Genomic DNA, 14,371 nt, shown 5'->3' with positions numbered 1-14,371 from the left:
TAGCATATTACGTAGCTTAGCAATGTTTCTAAGGTGGAAAAAGGCTGTTTTTGTAACATATGAAATATGATTTTCAAAAGACAGGTTGCAATCGAGTATAACACCCAGGTCTTTTACTGTAGAGGATAAAGTAACAGGACATCCTATGATGTTAAAGTTGTATTGTGCGAGGTTTTGTGGGCGGTTTTTTGAACCGATAAGTATTACCTCTGTCTTGTCTGGATTTAATAAAAGAAAATTACGCGTCATCCAATCTTTTATATCTTTAACACAATCTGTCAATTTAGAAAATGTAGCGTTTTCATCCGGCCTTGATGAAATATATATTTGAGTGTCATCAGCATAACAATGGAAACTAATTCCATGTTTCCTTATAATATTTCCAAGTGGCATCATATATATTGAAAATAACAGAGGGCCTAATACAGATCCCTGCGGCACTCCATATTTTAATTTATTTAGGTCATTTTTCTTAACTTTGAAATGCCTTTCCTCTAATTTAAAGCAACAGTGACAGTGAAGACAGGAAATCAGTAGTCCAAATGTGCATTAGACTGCATTTATTTATATAAGGCAATGTTCACAAGTTAAAATTACTACGTTGTCTATATTCAGCACAAAATCTCAAAAGTCAGAATGAAGATTACATACATCAATAGAAAAACTGTACAATTATTTATAATACTCGCCCCTCCATACACAGTGTCCCCAAAACAGTATTTGGACACTTATAGTAAGTCTTAAATCTTAACACGTTTGAATGTGTATTCCATTAGATAGAACATATCCAGCAAAGTGGTCTTGATGCCCAAGTTCATGACAATCGCTTCCATTACACAACCCGAAAGTCTAAGTATTTTTAGTCTTCATTTTGAACAGTATATCTATTGCTTTATTAAAATGTGTATATGTGAAATGTTTTGCTTGAAAAGTGTGCTTGTGCCTGTGCTATCTTTAACACTGCAATAATAATGAACGTAAAAAACTTCGAGCTCTGATTTGTACCACTTGACTGCTTCAGATTAATTTCGGCGTTGATAGTTTTGCCGTAATGCATAATTCCGCCTCAGGTTGCCATCTCTTAATAACGGTAATTATGACATGGCGTGAACGCAGAATAAGCTTGTAGGTTTGGTTCAGGAGGAACTGTAAAAGGCGGCTGCTGCTGTTTGTGTGCAGCGTTCTGTGACTGTGCATAGCCTCATGTTCAAGCTGGTGTGATGTCTACGCGAGCAGGTGCATGGAGGTATGCAAACACATAAGTTGACAGGCAGGTAGGATATCGGACCGAATGCAATGACTGGACGAACATTTTTTGGTCCTGAAACTTCCACAGAAAATATATGTAATTTTTTGAATATTTAGACCACTTCTATTATTGATTGCTATCAGAATGTGAAGAGAGTTTTAACTAGTATAACAAAAAATGTTTATGAAAAACACTGCCTACCCTAGTTTTAAACCATGGATTCATCTCCTCTTGTGTCATTTCTTCCTGCAAGAATGACATTTTCAGACTTGTAGAGGTGATGCAGTTAAGAGTAGAGGGAAAGAGAGCTCCGCTAACTAGATATCTGAGGCACAGAGACAGAGAGAAAGTGTTTGAAAGACACAATCACAGATGTTGATGATGATGATCGCTCATGTCCACCTCTGAGATGCTGCTAGCAGGTTTCACCCTCTACTGAGTCTGTTTTACGCTTTCCAGCCACAGAGTTGATCATCTTCAATTAGGAGGGGATCCTTGTATTGTCCAATGCATCATACATTGGCAGTCACTCCTTCTTTTTCTGCCCATTGACTATGATCTCCAGGACATGTGTGAGGTCCATCATCTTGGTGAGCATCTCCATGATGTCAGGATGTTCTTTAGCGCCTGTGATGAACTCCTCCAATGTCAACTCACCTGCCAAAAGTACAGACATGCTATTTTAAGGGTGACTCCTTATATTATTATTATATATAAAACATAATAAATAAAAATATACACATATCATTTTATAAAGGCCCGTTCACATCAAAGACGATAACTGTAACGATAATGATAAATATATAGTTCTAAAAATAGTTAGAACTAAAATAGAAACAATATCGTTGGAATCACTTTCAGACTTTTTTTTCCAGCTGATGAACAATAAAAACATTGAAAGCCAATCAGAATTCATCCTGCTTTAAAGAGCGTGAGCATTTAAAGCAGCAGATGACAAAACTCAGCGTGCACTTATAACAGAAGGCTCAGTGTGGACGCTAATATAGTTATCTTTACAGTTATTGTTCTTGGTGTGAACGTGCCTTAAGGATACATATAACATAATATTTTTGATAAAATTGTTTTTAGCATTGTGGCATTCATTGTTATTTTAGTATCATTGAAATACTAGTAGGCCTGTAGTTTTTATTATGAATATTTTGAATTAGTTTTTATTTTGACCTTTTCCATTTTCATTTTAGTCAAGGATTCAATCTCATGGAGGAGCTACGTTTTGTCATGTGTTTTGTAATTTTTTGTTAGTTTTTGGTTTTTTAATATGTCTATAATTATTTTAGTATATCAAATTAAACTAAACAAAAAAAAATTCCTTGGCAACTAGCTGAAACTAAATAAGTTCAAGTTTTTTTTATATTTTATTAAATTTCAGCTAAAGTTTATTTTATTTCAAGTAACAAAAATCCTTTTTTTTTATGTTTTCTTTTTTATGGTTTAAATTTTATTTAACTATATTAATCATCATGGCCTTACTTTTATGGAAATTCCCTTAATTGTCATTAACATAATATTGCAGAAAATCTCATTCTAAGTAATGTGAAAAAAAATCTTAGTCTATTTTTTTAAATAATAATAGTAGTATTTGTTGTACTGTAGGCTAGTTACATCACATTATGGAAATGAAAATGAGATTCATTATTAATGAAAACTGAGGAATTTGTTCTCTCTGTAGATTCTGTAACTAATATTCGCTTTAGTTCATACCTTTGTTCTTATCCTGGTTCTAGAAAGAAATTTGACATTAACCTTGACCCTTATTAAAGGCAGTAGTGGCGTTAGCCTAATGGTTTTAAATTTGGGCTGCTAATACGGATCAAAGGTTGCAGGTTCAATCCTGAACAGAAAGGACTTGGTAGAGTGCAACTCTGTGTAAATGTTTACCTTGAGCAAAACACAAACGCTACAGTGCACAACTGCATTCTCTAATCAAACTCACACCCGTTAATTTTCAGACTCACAACAACCGCATTTCCGTCATATGTGTGACAGAGCCGCTCTGGGGTGCGTTTCCCATACAACGATGTAACTCGCTGTGTATGTTGCATCGTTGAAGAAATCAACTAGCTAGTCACGACAGTTTCCCAAAACCATATTGTGGCAAATTGGTCGTTCAACCACGTTGGTTAATGATGTCACGCTGGTGGTGGAGTAATAACTAATTTTAATGAATCTGTTGAGATCGAATTAATGCTAGATGTTTTGCTATAAATTACGGACATGGCATCAAGGACTATTTCAAATTTTTCTCAGTTATTTTGCTCTATTTCCAGATTCAATCATAGGTTCGTTCTTACGTGGTATAGCACGCTCGCACATACGCACTCTTCAAAAATGGTGCTTTAAATCTCTTGAAAAACTAAAATACGTAAATGACATTTGTATTTATTCTAAATAAAAGATACAGATTGCACTGAATGTCAGCTTGCTTATTTTGCTCAAGACAAGGATTTATTAAGTCCACATGTCAGGCAAACAAGAAACTATCAACCACATTACCACAATTCAAGAACTGTCGTTCAAACCACACAACTTTGCGATGCTGTTTGCGAATGTTCGTTAGAACTATGTTTTCGGGAAACACAGACTCGTTGAACTATGCTGATAACGTCGGAACTTGCAACCAAAGTTGGCTAACGATGCTTTTGGGAAACGCACCCCTGTGCTGCAAAAACGCATGTCCACCGTGTGTTGCGGGTTTTCGTGTGTGGTTTCGCTCTCTGTAACTTACAGCGACGGAGATGATCTGTGTGACATCTGAAAGTTTTAGATTTAGATCTGTCGGTTAATGAAGATTTGATGGATTAACTTTTGGTTCGATTGGACTCTTGTCATGTAAAAAGTTAAGACTTTTCCGTTTTATGGACGACGCCATCTTTGATATTACCTTGGTCACTGTCGCTATGACTACTGATAAGAGAATACTGGCTTGACGCCCGTTGCATGTTCAACAAGACAGTATTCAAGATGCTACTGTAAGTTACTGTGTGAACACGACATTTTGAGACACACACCTGTAAGTATGCAGTTGTCAATCCCAAAAACTGAGAGTGTGAACATAGCATGATCTGGCAGCTCTTACCTTCATTATTAACATCAATCCTCTCATAGATCAGAGTCACAATATCATCTGGAGGGATCTCATAACTCCGGGTAATGTCTTGGATGGCCTGGAAAAGATGAATGAATACTGTATTCATATTTTGTGTTTTACTACCTTCACTGTCTTACTGACCCATGTCTAATTTCCCTCGTCTTTGAACCAACATCTGTCGTGTGGCTTCAGAAGTTTTAATGAGATCAGATTCATAAACATTATGTGTCTAAAAATCATTGACTTGGAAGTAGGGTTGTTATTAACTAAAACTAAAACCACTAACGTTTTCATTACTTGAAATAAACTAAACTTTAGTTGAAATTAAATTATATACATTTTTTTTTTTTTTTTTTTTTTTTTTTTTTTTTGCATGTGATCAATACACATAACTCGACCAATTTGTCTTATTTAAACAACAAAGAGGTACAAAACTGTCTAAATAATTATGTGCCATGGACAGGTGTAATAGGATATAAAATCTATTTTGAAAATAAGGGAGATCAGCCAATGTACATCATGGACTCAGGTTAGGATTAAAAACAATTGACTTTCCCAAGTCTAATCTCTACTGCAGTAGTCGGTTTAAAAGTACACACGAAGCAGGTCACCTCATGGAGGCTTCCATGTTGAGGTCACCTGACCAGTCAACTTCTACGCTTTGTCTCCATTATCTCCCTGTTACTGGACACTTTTGCTTGTGGACTAAATGAATTATGGCTAACTGTGTATAGTGTATATCTACAATGGCATCAGTAACTGAAAACCATTTATTTTACGAGTGATTGCACGTTAAAACAGAAGTTCTAGTGTGAACAATTGGTTCTTATCTACATTAAGAGTTCACTAAGTACAGGAAAAAATGTATACTTTACTTTGAATATGGTCTCCATTTCATCTCTGTCAATCTTGCCGTTTCCATCCTGATCAAAGAGTTTGAAGTACCACTTCAGTTTCTGGTTTATCTCTCCTTTCAGTAGCAGACTTACAGCTGCGATGTATTCTACAAAATCTATATAGCCATCCTAAGAAGAAAAAAAGGATGAATATCAGAAATAAAGAAAGAAATATAAGAATATATGTTATTATATGCTATGATAAAACAAAAAAGCATTTCAGACAGAACGTGTTGTTACGTAGTAAAACGTCTCGGTTATGTGTGGTAACCCACGTTCCCTGAAAGAGGGAATGGAGACGTTCGTCGGAGGGATCCGTCAGAAATGGGATCTTCGCAGAGAGACCAATCTACTTCGAGAGAAACTAAACGAGCCAATGCACATTGGCATGCGATAATTGCGCCAGCTGCTTCTATCACGCAGTGCGGGTATATAATAAAGGTGCAACGCATCTTTGGTTTTCGCTGAGGAGCCGAGCCAGGGACCCGGCCGTCTGCAGCGATGGTACAACAACATGGCGACGGGACGAACGTCTCCATTCCCTCTTTCAGGGAATGTGGGTTACCATACGTAACCGAGACGTTCCCTTTCATGTCGGTCACTCCAACGTTCGTCGGAAGGGATCCGACAGAAATGGGATCCCTACCAACACGTCATATTGTTGGCCCTTCCAGTGCCCTGCATAAGCCTGCATAAGCCTCAATGCATACGAGTGTTAGGCCTGGCGTAAGACGCTCCGCAATGTCTGACTGCCGTAGTGGTGACGGAAGAATTCAACAGGGTTAGCTGTCTCCGCGGAACACACTGGAGCAAATAGACGCACGTATCTGGTTGACCAGGAGAGAATGGCGTTGCAAGCCGACACATGAGCGGGTTCCCTGCACTACTGGCCACTTGGGGCAAGTATACGGGAGGATACCGGCTCTACATGAAGGCTATAGAATCTAGCGAATGTGTTGGGTGTCGCCCAGCCCGCAGCTCTACATATATCTGTCAGCGAGACGCCTTGAGCCAACGTCCAGGAGGAAGCAACACTTCTAGTTGAGTGCGCTCGTAACCCAAACCGGCAAGGCACGACTTGGGATTGATATCCTGCATCCAGAAACACACGAGTGGAATGTCACACTCGTGTAAGCTCTTTTAGGAAAATTTGCTCTCTCTATTGCTGAAGCGCACAGGGGGATGTCCGCGGCCAACAGTGGGAAATAGTGCAATCCACTGAGGCACTCAACCGAACCGCCACGTTCAGAGCTGTGAGCTGTTTTTTTTTGTTTTGTTTTTTCTGAGGTGATCATGCCGTGACACGCAACATGAAGGTGAGGGCTTCTTCCAAAAAGAATCCTCAAAAAGTTGTCTCTTCTTTAGAAGTAAGACTGCTGGAACAGAACATTAATCAGCTCGGCTCCTGCAAACATGCGTTGCACCTTCTGCTCATTATATACCCGCACTGCGTGATAGAAGCAGCTGGCGCAATTATCGCATGCCAATGTGCATTGGCTCGTTTAGTTTCTCTCGAAGTAGATTGGTCTCTCTGCGAAGATCCCATTTCTGTCGGATCCCTCCGAAAACCCATGGTAGTATTTCCACAACTTTCCAAAAGAGGAGAAAAATATTGATTGATTACAGATCGATTACAGTAGTCAGAAGAGAGAATGATGTGAAATTTTCCGTCACTCCCTCAGCCGTTTTATTAGAAACTTTGATTAACTTGGCAGTAAAAAATTAATTAATGCTGCTGTGAGGGTCACAGCAGCATTAATTAATTTTTTACTGCCAAGTTAATACAACACAAATTATAGTGTTATAAATGTGTGTATATATATATATATATATATAAATGAAAATATGAAAAACTTTACTAGATTTGCAATGTTGATAACTGAAAACCTGTGAAAAGTGTCCAAATGCCGCGTTCACTCCATGTCGTAATTACTGTAATTTCGAGACTATCAACGCCTAAATGAATCTGCAGCGGTCAGGTAGTACAAGTAGGATCATTCCTGGCTTACATGTTGTAATTACGAGCTCTATGAGGACGTGAACGCTTTTTGAAATCTCGTAATTACGGTAATTACGACAAGGCGTGAATGCACCTTCAACCTACTTTGAAAGTCTTGCGCACTCAACTTTGTGTGAGACCCAGCGGAAAGTGGACAGTGAAGTATAACTGGGCCTTTAGTCACGACTGCATGTACATTAATGAGTTTTCATTTTATTACGGTCTCCGTCCACATTAAGCCAAGAGTATACTTGGCATAGCGATTCGAACACCTGAATACATAGCCTTTGTCGCTCAACACTTGCGCACTAAAGTGTCATCCTTGTCCAGTGTCTAAGCTATTTCTCTCCACAAGTTATGATCAATAAATATGTCTTCAAACTTTAAAAGCACACATTGTACACGCCACGCAGTTAGAAAAATCTGACAATGCACACAGTATGGTAATGACGAAATTTGAATTTGTGCACTGTACACATACCTTAGCATATGCGTAAAAAACAAAGTATACTATGGCCTTAAGAGTTTTAAAGCTTTTTCCAAAATTAAAATGCTTAAATCACCTTACTGTGCTTACATAAAACATAATATAAGCTGACTGATATGATACAGAGAGACCATTTTCATGGCATGATCATATTAATAGCAAAATATTCCACCATATACTGGTTCATTCATGTCACACTCAAAATCACTCTTCCACATGGTCGGATATGCAATTGACATATTTCCACAATTGCGAGTAAATCTTCGGTCAGGTGAAAATTAACATTTGTCTTTGACAACACTGTGAAACTGAACAGCTAGACAACAATGCTGATACAACTATTCTGTAAATATCTATGGGAATATGCATCACATGACTAAATGTGTGTCATTGTTTTTGAATACCTCAATTTCCATTATAGTCCACACTACAATGCAAAATCAGCATTTTAAAATTGATCGACTTGGGATCCACAGTTTTTACTGGATAAAAATGGCATCTCATTGTGGACAGAAGGTCAAAAACGTAAAGAAAAAGATGCGTTTTCAGATTTATCTGGATTAAAGTGGACGTAGCCTACGTAGGACAGATTGACTGGATTGGGAAAAGGATTCCTGTGGACTGTAGGCCAGTAATAGGATTAAGTTAATTCATGTAGACATATGACTTTCGATGATTTAATGATTTACTGTCACAATATTGTAATGTCTTTTTGTTTAAGTTTTCTCAGCAAATATTGATTTGGCTTTTCACAGCAAATATTGATTTGTGCAATTAATTGTGATTTGATTAATAAATACTATAATTAATTTGATTAACATTATAATAGATAAAAAAAAAAAAAAACATACTGAAGAGATTTTGGTTTCGTCTAAGATCAACTGGCTGATATGCATTATATACCTAAATGTTCCATTCACACATTGATGTTAGTAAAAAACAGCTTTCTCTCACCCCATCCATGTCGAAGGTGAAGAAGACCTGGTCCACAAAGCTGCTGGCTTCCTCGGACATCCCCTGCATCTGTAGCATGGTCTTGAGTTCAAAGAGCGTGATGAGACCTGAAGGCGATTCCCTCATGAATTTGTTGTACCAGTGGTGCATGTCCTCAGCCAAGACTTCATCCATGCTGGATCCGTGGGCACCCATAACTCCACAGAGGACCTCTTTCTGAGTGAAATGTGGAAATGGTGTGTCAAATCCAGAAGTTCAGCAGTAGCAGCAGTCTATTCAGTGTGAGATGTGGAGTGTCGCAGCTCAAAGCTGGGATTGACTGTTGATGATGGCACAAATCCTAAAGCCCTGCAGACTAGGCAACTAAAAGGAGAGATAACCCTTTAATTGGATAACTGTTGAACCCTTCCAAGAACTGAAGGACATCTATGGCTGACAAAGAGAGAACTCCGAAGGTATAGTGACGGACTTACCCCTCCCATTGGGTAGGATAGGTCATGATTTGTCATGATCCTGAACTTCCTTGCCTTGTCTGAGACGGCTTAACATAGAATGATCAATCACTTTCCATAGAGAGGTCAGCCAATAGGCTTTAATGTTCCTGGCCGTTCTGAGTAAACCCCGCCCATCGTGACTTGTTTCTCAAGCTTATGTAGTTGACCAAAGGATTTCTAAGGATGGTGAGTTCTCATATGGGGAAACCCTTTAGAGAAGGTTATATCTGAGTCTACCAAAGAGTGGAACATAACTTGTGCAGAGGATATTTTAAGAAGCGAAGAATCGAACTGTACCAAGGGGCAAGATATTTGTTCTCTGTTAAATTTAAAGGCACTTAAGTAATAATTTTTTTTTTTTTTTTACTCAATATTAAACTTTGTTTTATTAAGGCCAGTAGTACTATTATCATTGTTCATATTTTGAGTTTGGACTTTCTTTGAACTCATCCTGCACCATTTGTGCAATGGACATGAATTATACTTTGTTGGGTAGAGTATTACTTTTCTAAATGAAGACTTACAATTTATGATTGTTTCACTAACTAGTGACCACTCTTCTTAGAAAACATTTAGAACACCAGAGTAACTGCATAGCAACATTCTACAAATAACTCAGAACACCTGCAACTGCATATAAACACCCTAGCAACCACCCAAAATACAAATAGCATTGTGGCTGCAAGTTTAGCAGAAGCAAACACATTACAAAATAAAATGTTGTTGGTGTTTTCATTCAGAAATCACAAGTAAATTTCACTATTAATTACAAAGAAACTGCATAACAGTGAATTAAACGTGAAATTTTGAAGTAGAAAGACTGAAACAGTATTTTCATGTAAGACATACTTCAATAATCAAACAACGCAAAAAATATCATTTTTACAGTGCACTTGATATGACAGTGTTGAAAATAGTTCCAGTAATAATCTGTGTTTTATAGTCAGGAACATTTCTACCACATCTACCACAACGTTCTATTGTGATACAAATTATTCTGAGGTTAAAACCATATTTTAAACTTTTTTGGAATAAAATAGCTGACTTATTGTTCTTGCTATGGCTATTTTTTTGTGTGCAAAATTAGAAAATGTACAGCTTGATTGGAAATGACAGACAATAAAAATATTGTTACCTTTTCATTGTTTTTCTTCACACATCACTCGTCTTATATTTCATTGCATGCTCTTCAATAGCTATGTTTCCATCCAAAGTTACGAATTTAACTTGGAGATTTGTGATTTGTTTAACAAAAATACTTGTGGAAATACAAATATTTACAAATACCAATATCACACAAAATTTCAACTGTTCCCATCCAATTAGGCGAAGAGAACAAATTTGTCACTTCCTGATAAACTTGCGCTAAATATCACTAAGAAAAGTAGGATAAGCCACTGTATATAATTAATAAATATGTGTAAATGTATATATATAATAAATTATCATTTTTAGAATCTATGCGCATCTCGCCATTTCCATCCAGTGTTTTTTTTTTTTATGCAATATCCCAAAATGCGCATAAAAATATGTGGATGACACTATTGTATGTATGATAAACAAGTATACAAACTCCTGAAAAAAAATGGAAATGTGGTGGAAATGATGCAACAATGGTCATAATGTGAAAAAAACAAACATAATGTGACATGCAGTTTTTTTAATACTGCATGTCACTCATCAATAGCTTTTTATAGCTATTAAAACTAGTTAATGCTTTTTAAATATTTTTTTAAGTGGCCTGTAACCCTCTTTAGCCACAGACTCAAACACACAGCATGTTTATCCAACACGGCTGACCCATGTGTGACCCTGGTCTCTGATCTGCATGAGCTTGTGCATGATCCACTCAGGATCACAAAGTGCCACCACATTTAGATCAAATGCAGCGGATAAATCAATCAGACTATCAAAGATCAGTGTTCCCGTTATAGTAAATCTGGCTTCAGACGATTAACAATTTCCAAAACAGATTACTGTACATTCATTCTGTAGAGATTCTTGGGACTTCTTATATACTATCCCCTGCAACGTATACGCTCATAAAGGAAATCAAGTATCTTATATGACTCATAAACATTCTGTAATATTAAAGATATCATAATATTATTAATTATTTAGGATAATTTTTAAAGTATTAGTGGTTTGAGTAAAATGTGTCTAATTTGAGATTTTGATTTTAAAATTGTAATTTTAATCTTAGACCATACTAATGCAGTTAAAACGTTTTAGCCTGATATGGAAAAGTGAGAAATAACACTTTGAGTTTTACATATGCTGGAAACAGGTAAACATACTTTGTGTTGAAAACATTTCTCCAATACAGTTTCAAGTAATCTTCTCAGGATTTTAATAAAAACAGGATTAAATAGAGGTAAAGTTGATTAATTGGACAGATGGCGTGGCCAAAGCATGCCACCCCTGCCAATCTGATTTAAGCAGTACTATGCTGATTAATGAAGTAAATATCTTTAGATTTCAAATGATCTTTTTGCTGTTTATTGTTCTATGTCTATATGTTAGTTCTATTTTACTCAATTTATATTTATATTTAATTGTGTATATATATATTCTCCACTGTTCGTTCTGTACATCCTTTAGATGTATGCTGGCACTGACCCACTGATATTCTAACTACCACCACAAAAATTATTTACTTTATAAAATAACAATCTAAACACTTTTTTGAAAGAGAGGCCCTTACACAATATTGTCCACACCGAGAAATGAGAGGTTTATAAAAGTCTGTTTAGTTTAAGTTGCATCATAAACAAGGGTCATGGGTTCGATTCCCAGGGAAAGCAAGAACTGATAAGAATATAAATGTGTACTTTGAAATGCAATGTAAGTCACTTTGGATAAAAGCATCTGCCAAATGCATTAATGTAAATGTAAATGAGTTTTACTTAGTACTAAACTTATTTCAAAAGCATAATCTTATACCCTACCCATCGAAGGCCAAACATCAGAAGTACTGGGGAAGAACATATCTAACTGAGGCGGTAAAACCTGGTGTATCATTTGTGTTAAACTTTAGATTGTTAAATGGATTAAAGCAAAAAGTGTGCTTATTTCTCATACTTGTATATGATTTAATATTCCTACTTCTAAAAAGATTCAACCAGCTTTTATCAGCATGATAAATACAGCGCGAATACACAATGAGCAAAAAGACAATGTTGTCAAATAATTTGTCATGTGGTATTTAACAAATAGGGATGCCTTTAAATATTACTAAATCATATATATATATATATATATATATATATATATATATATATATATATATATTTATATCTAATTTGTTTTTAATTTATTTCAAAAGTTTATTTCAAAAGTGTCTGTTGGGCGGTTTTGTTTTTGAGAGCATTCCAGAGCTGCAACATAAGGTCTGTTGGGGTCATTAGAGATGAAGGGGGTCTTTAAGGTGTTTGCTTGGTTGTCTTTTTGTGACATCTGATGATAGATCTGTGGAAATTCAAATATCATCTCAAACTATGTGTTTGCCAATACCTCAGTAGCTACCTGGTCTATAGGCTAAATGTTAAAAATTTTAAACAAAGAAGTCAAAACACGTATTCAACACAACTATCCAATCCACCCACTCGTCTATTTCCTTCTGAAAATATGAGCAAATGATGAGCAAATTAATTATTTTATGTCGTTCAAAAAGCTTTCAATTATGCACATAAAAATATCATTAGTTCACACATTGGATTTTGCTTTTGGGTCTCTGAGAAGGTCTCGATATCTTCACATAAAAATAATCACAGACTGTTTTTTCCCCTTAAATGTAGTGGTGTAAAAGGTCAGATATTATGCTGTGGAAGGCAGTGAAAATGACAAGACACATTTGACATTCCAGAGTAATTTGGTTCTCATGTAACTGTAAGTTTGTCTTGCCTCGTTCTGCAGAACAATACACCAACATATAACCAGTCAGATTTAATATGTCCACCCTATTCCAGAGAATATATACAAGACTGCAGTTCATTAAAATGGTCACCAGGTGTAGACAAAATGCAACTTTTCAAAATCTAATCACTAATTTCAGAATTTTTGCGGGCTAAAGGTTGAGATATTGTGATATTTAACAAACTATATATTGAGGTTTTGCATTTCATTTGACACATATACACTATGCATTTGATTCTATTATAGCACAATGCCTTTATTATAAAACCTTACAATATGGCATTGGAAGTAAAATGTATGACACAGTTAATTCCATGCACTCATAACTGGTGTGGATTTAAAATGGGCAACTAAAGAACAGAAATCTCTACTCACTGACATGGGGTGACACGGCTGAAGTTTGAGTCTGACTCTGTTCTCCAGAAAAAAAGTTTCACACCAGCACTGCTGAAAACAACCAAATCATAAAAGAAAGCAAAAAATCACATTAGGACCATTTGAAAATGTAAACAATCATGCGAATAAAGTACTTTAAATTGAAATTAAATTGAGAGCGAGAAAGAGAGAGAGAGAAAGAGAGACAGACAGAGAGAGAAAAGAGAGAGGAGAAAGACAGAGAGAGAGAGAGAGAGAGAGAGAGAGAGATTTATAATCATTATCATTAACTCAAAATCAAATTTATATATAATTAGGAAAATGATATAAGGATAAAAAAATAATACCTATGTTTTAAGTTCCCAAATAGAACATAAGGGTTAATATTACTGTAAGTGTGGAATTAAGCAGGAGTGACACTCATCACTGCTTTCTGTTGTTGGATTCAGATCAAGAGGAATATGATTCAACATTGCTTTTAGTAATTAACTGTGTTCAGATGCAGGAGGAAAAACAAGAAATGAGTAAAATATACAAAGCTGTATCTGCACTGCATAATAAACCTCTTATTCACACTATACGTATTGATTAAAAGGGGAGTGTTTCAGTTTTGTCACTTTGCATTCCTCGCTTGTAGTGTATGTTGTGTGTTACACCATCTACATTGTAATCAGTATCTAGTTCATTTAAAACAATTAATTTTCATGGGCCATTACCTATAAAACAAGAAACTATTGTGTCACACGTCAGTGTGATCGCTGTGTGTCTCTGTGTCTTCAGTCTCTGTAGCGGCTCCTTATTCACCATCAGCTGATCCTGAGGAAACTGTAAAACACACACATAGTCATATTATATATGAGTGTGAGACATTACTGCTGGCACATCACATCAGG

The 14,371-nt window shown here is 36.1% G+C and overlaps 1 protein-coding gene across 1 annotated transcript; it reads right to left on the bottom strand.

Annotated features, from left to right (window-relative positions):
* Positions 1-537: 537 nt before the first annotated feature.
* Positions 538-13,551, bottom strand: guca1c (guanylate cyclase activator 1C). The gene is made up of 5 exons (XM_082181257.1): positions 13,479-13,551; positions 8,695-8,910; positions 5,234-5,383; positions 4,347-4,434; positions 538-1,906 (listed from the first exon to the last, which is right to left on the bottom strand). Exons 1-5 carry the CDS (start codon positions 13,482-13,484, stop codon positions 1,776-1,778), a joined length of 591 nt encoding a protein of 196 aa, XP_082037383.1. The 5' UTR covers positions 13,485-13,551; the 3' UTR covers positions 538-1,775.
* Positions 13,552-14,371: the final 820 nt, after the last annotated feature.

This window comes from Leuciscus leuciscus (assembly GCF_965113295.1).
Source record: "Leuciscus leuciscus genome assembly, chromosome: 9".
Lineage (NCBI taxonomy): Eukaryota > Metazoa > Chordata > Actinopteri > Cypriniformes > Leuciscidae > Leuciscus > Leuciscus leuciscus.
The sequence above is the reverse complement of the archived record's forward strand: the minus strand, read 5'-3'. Positions and strand labels throughout refer to the sequence as shown.

Coding starts and splice junctions, on each gene's coding strand:
- guca1c (XM_082181257.1), bottom strand. Junction 4,435..5,233: donor AAATGGAGACCATATTCAAA/GTAAAGTATACA, acceptor CATCTTTTCCAG/GCCATCCAAGACATTACCCG. Junction 1,907..4,346: donor GATTGATGTTAATAATGAAG/GTAAGAGCTGCC, acceptor TACTTTTGGCAG/GTGAGTTGACATTGGAGGAG.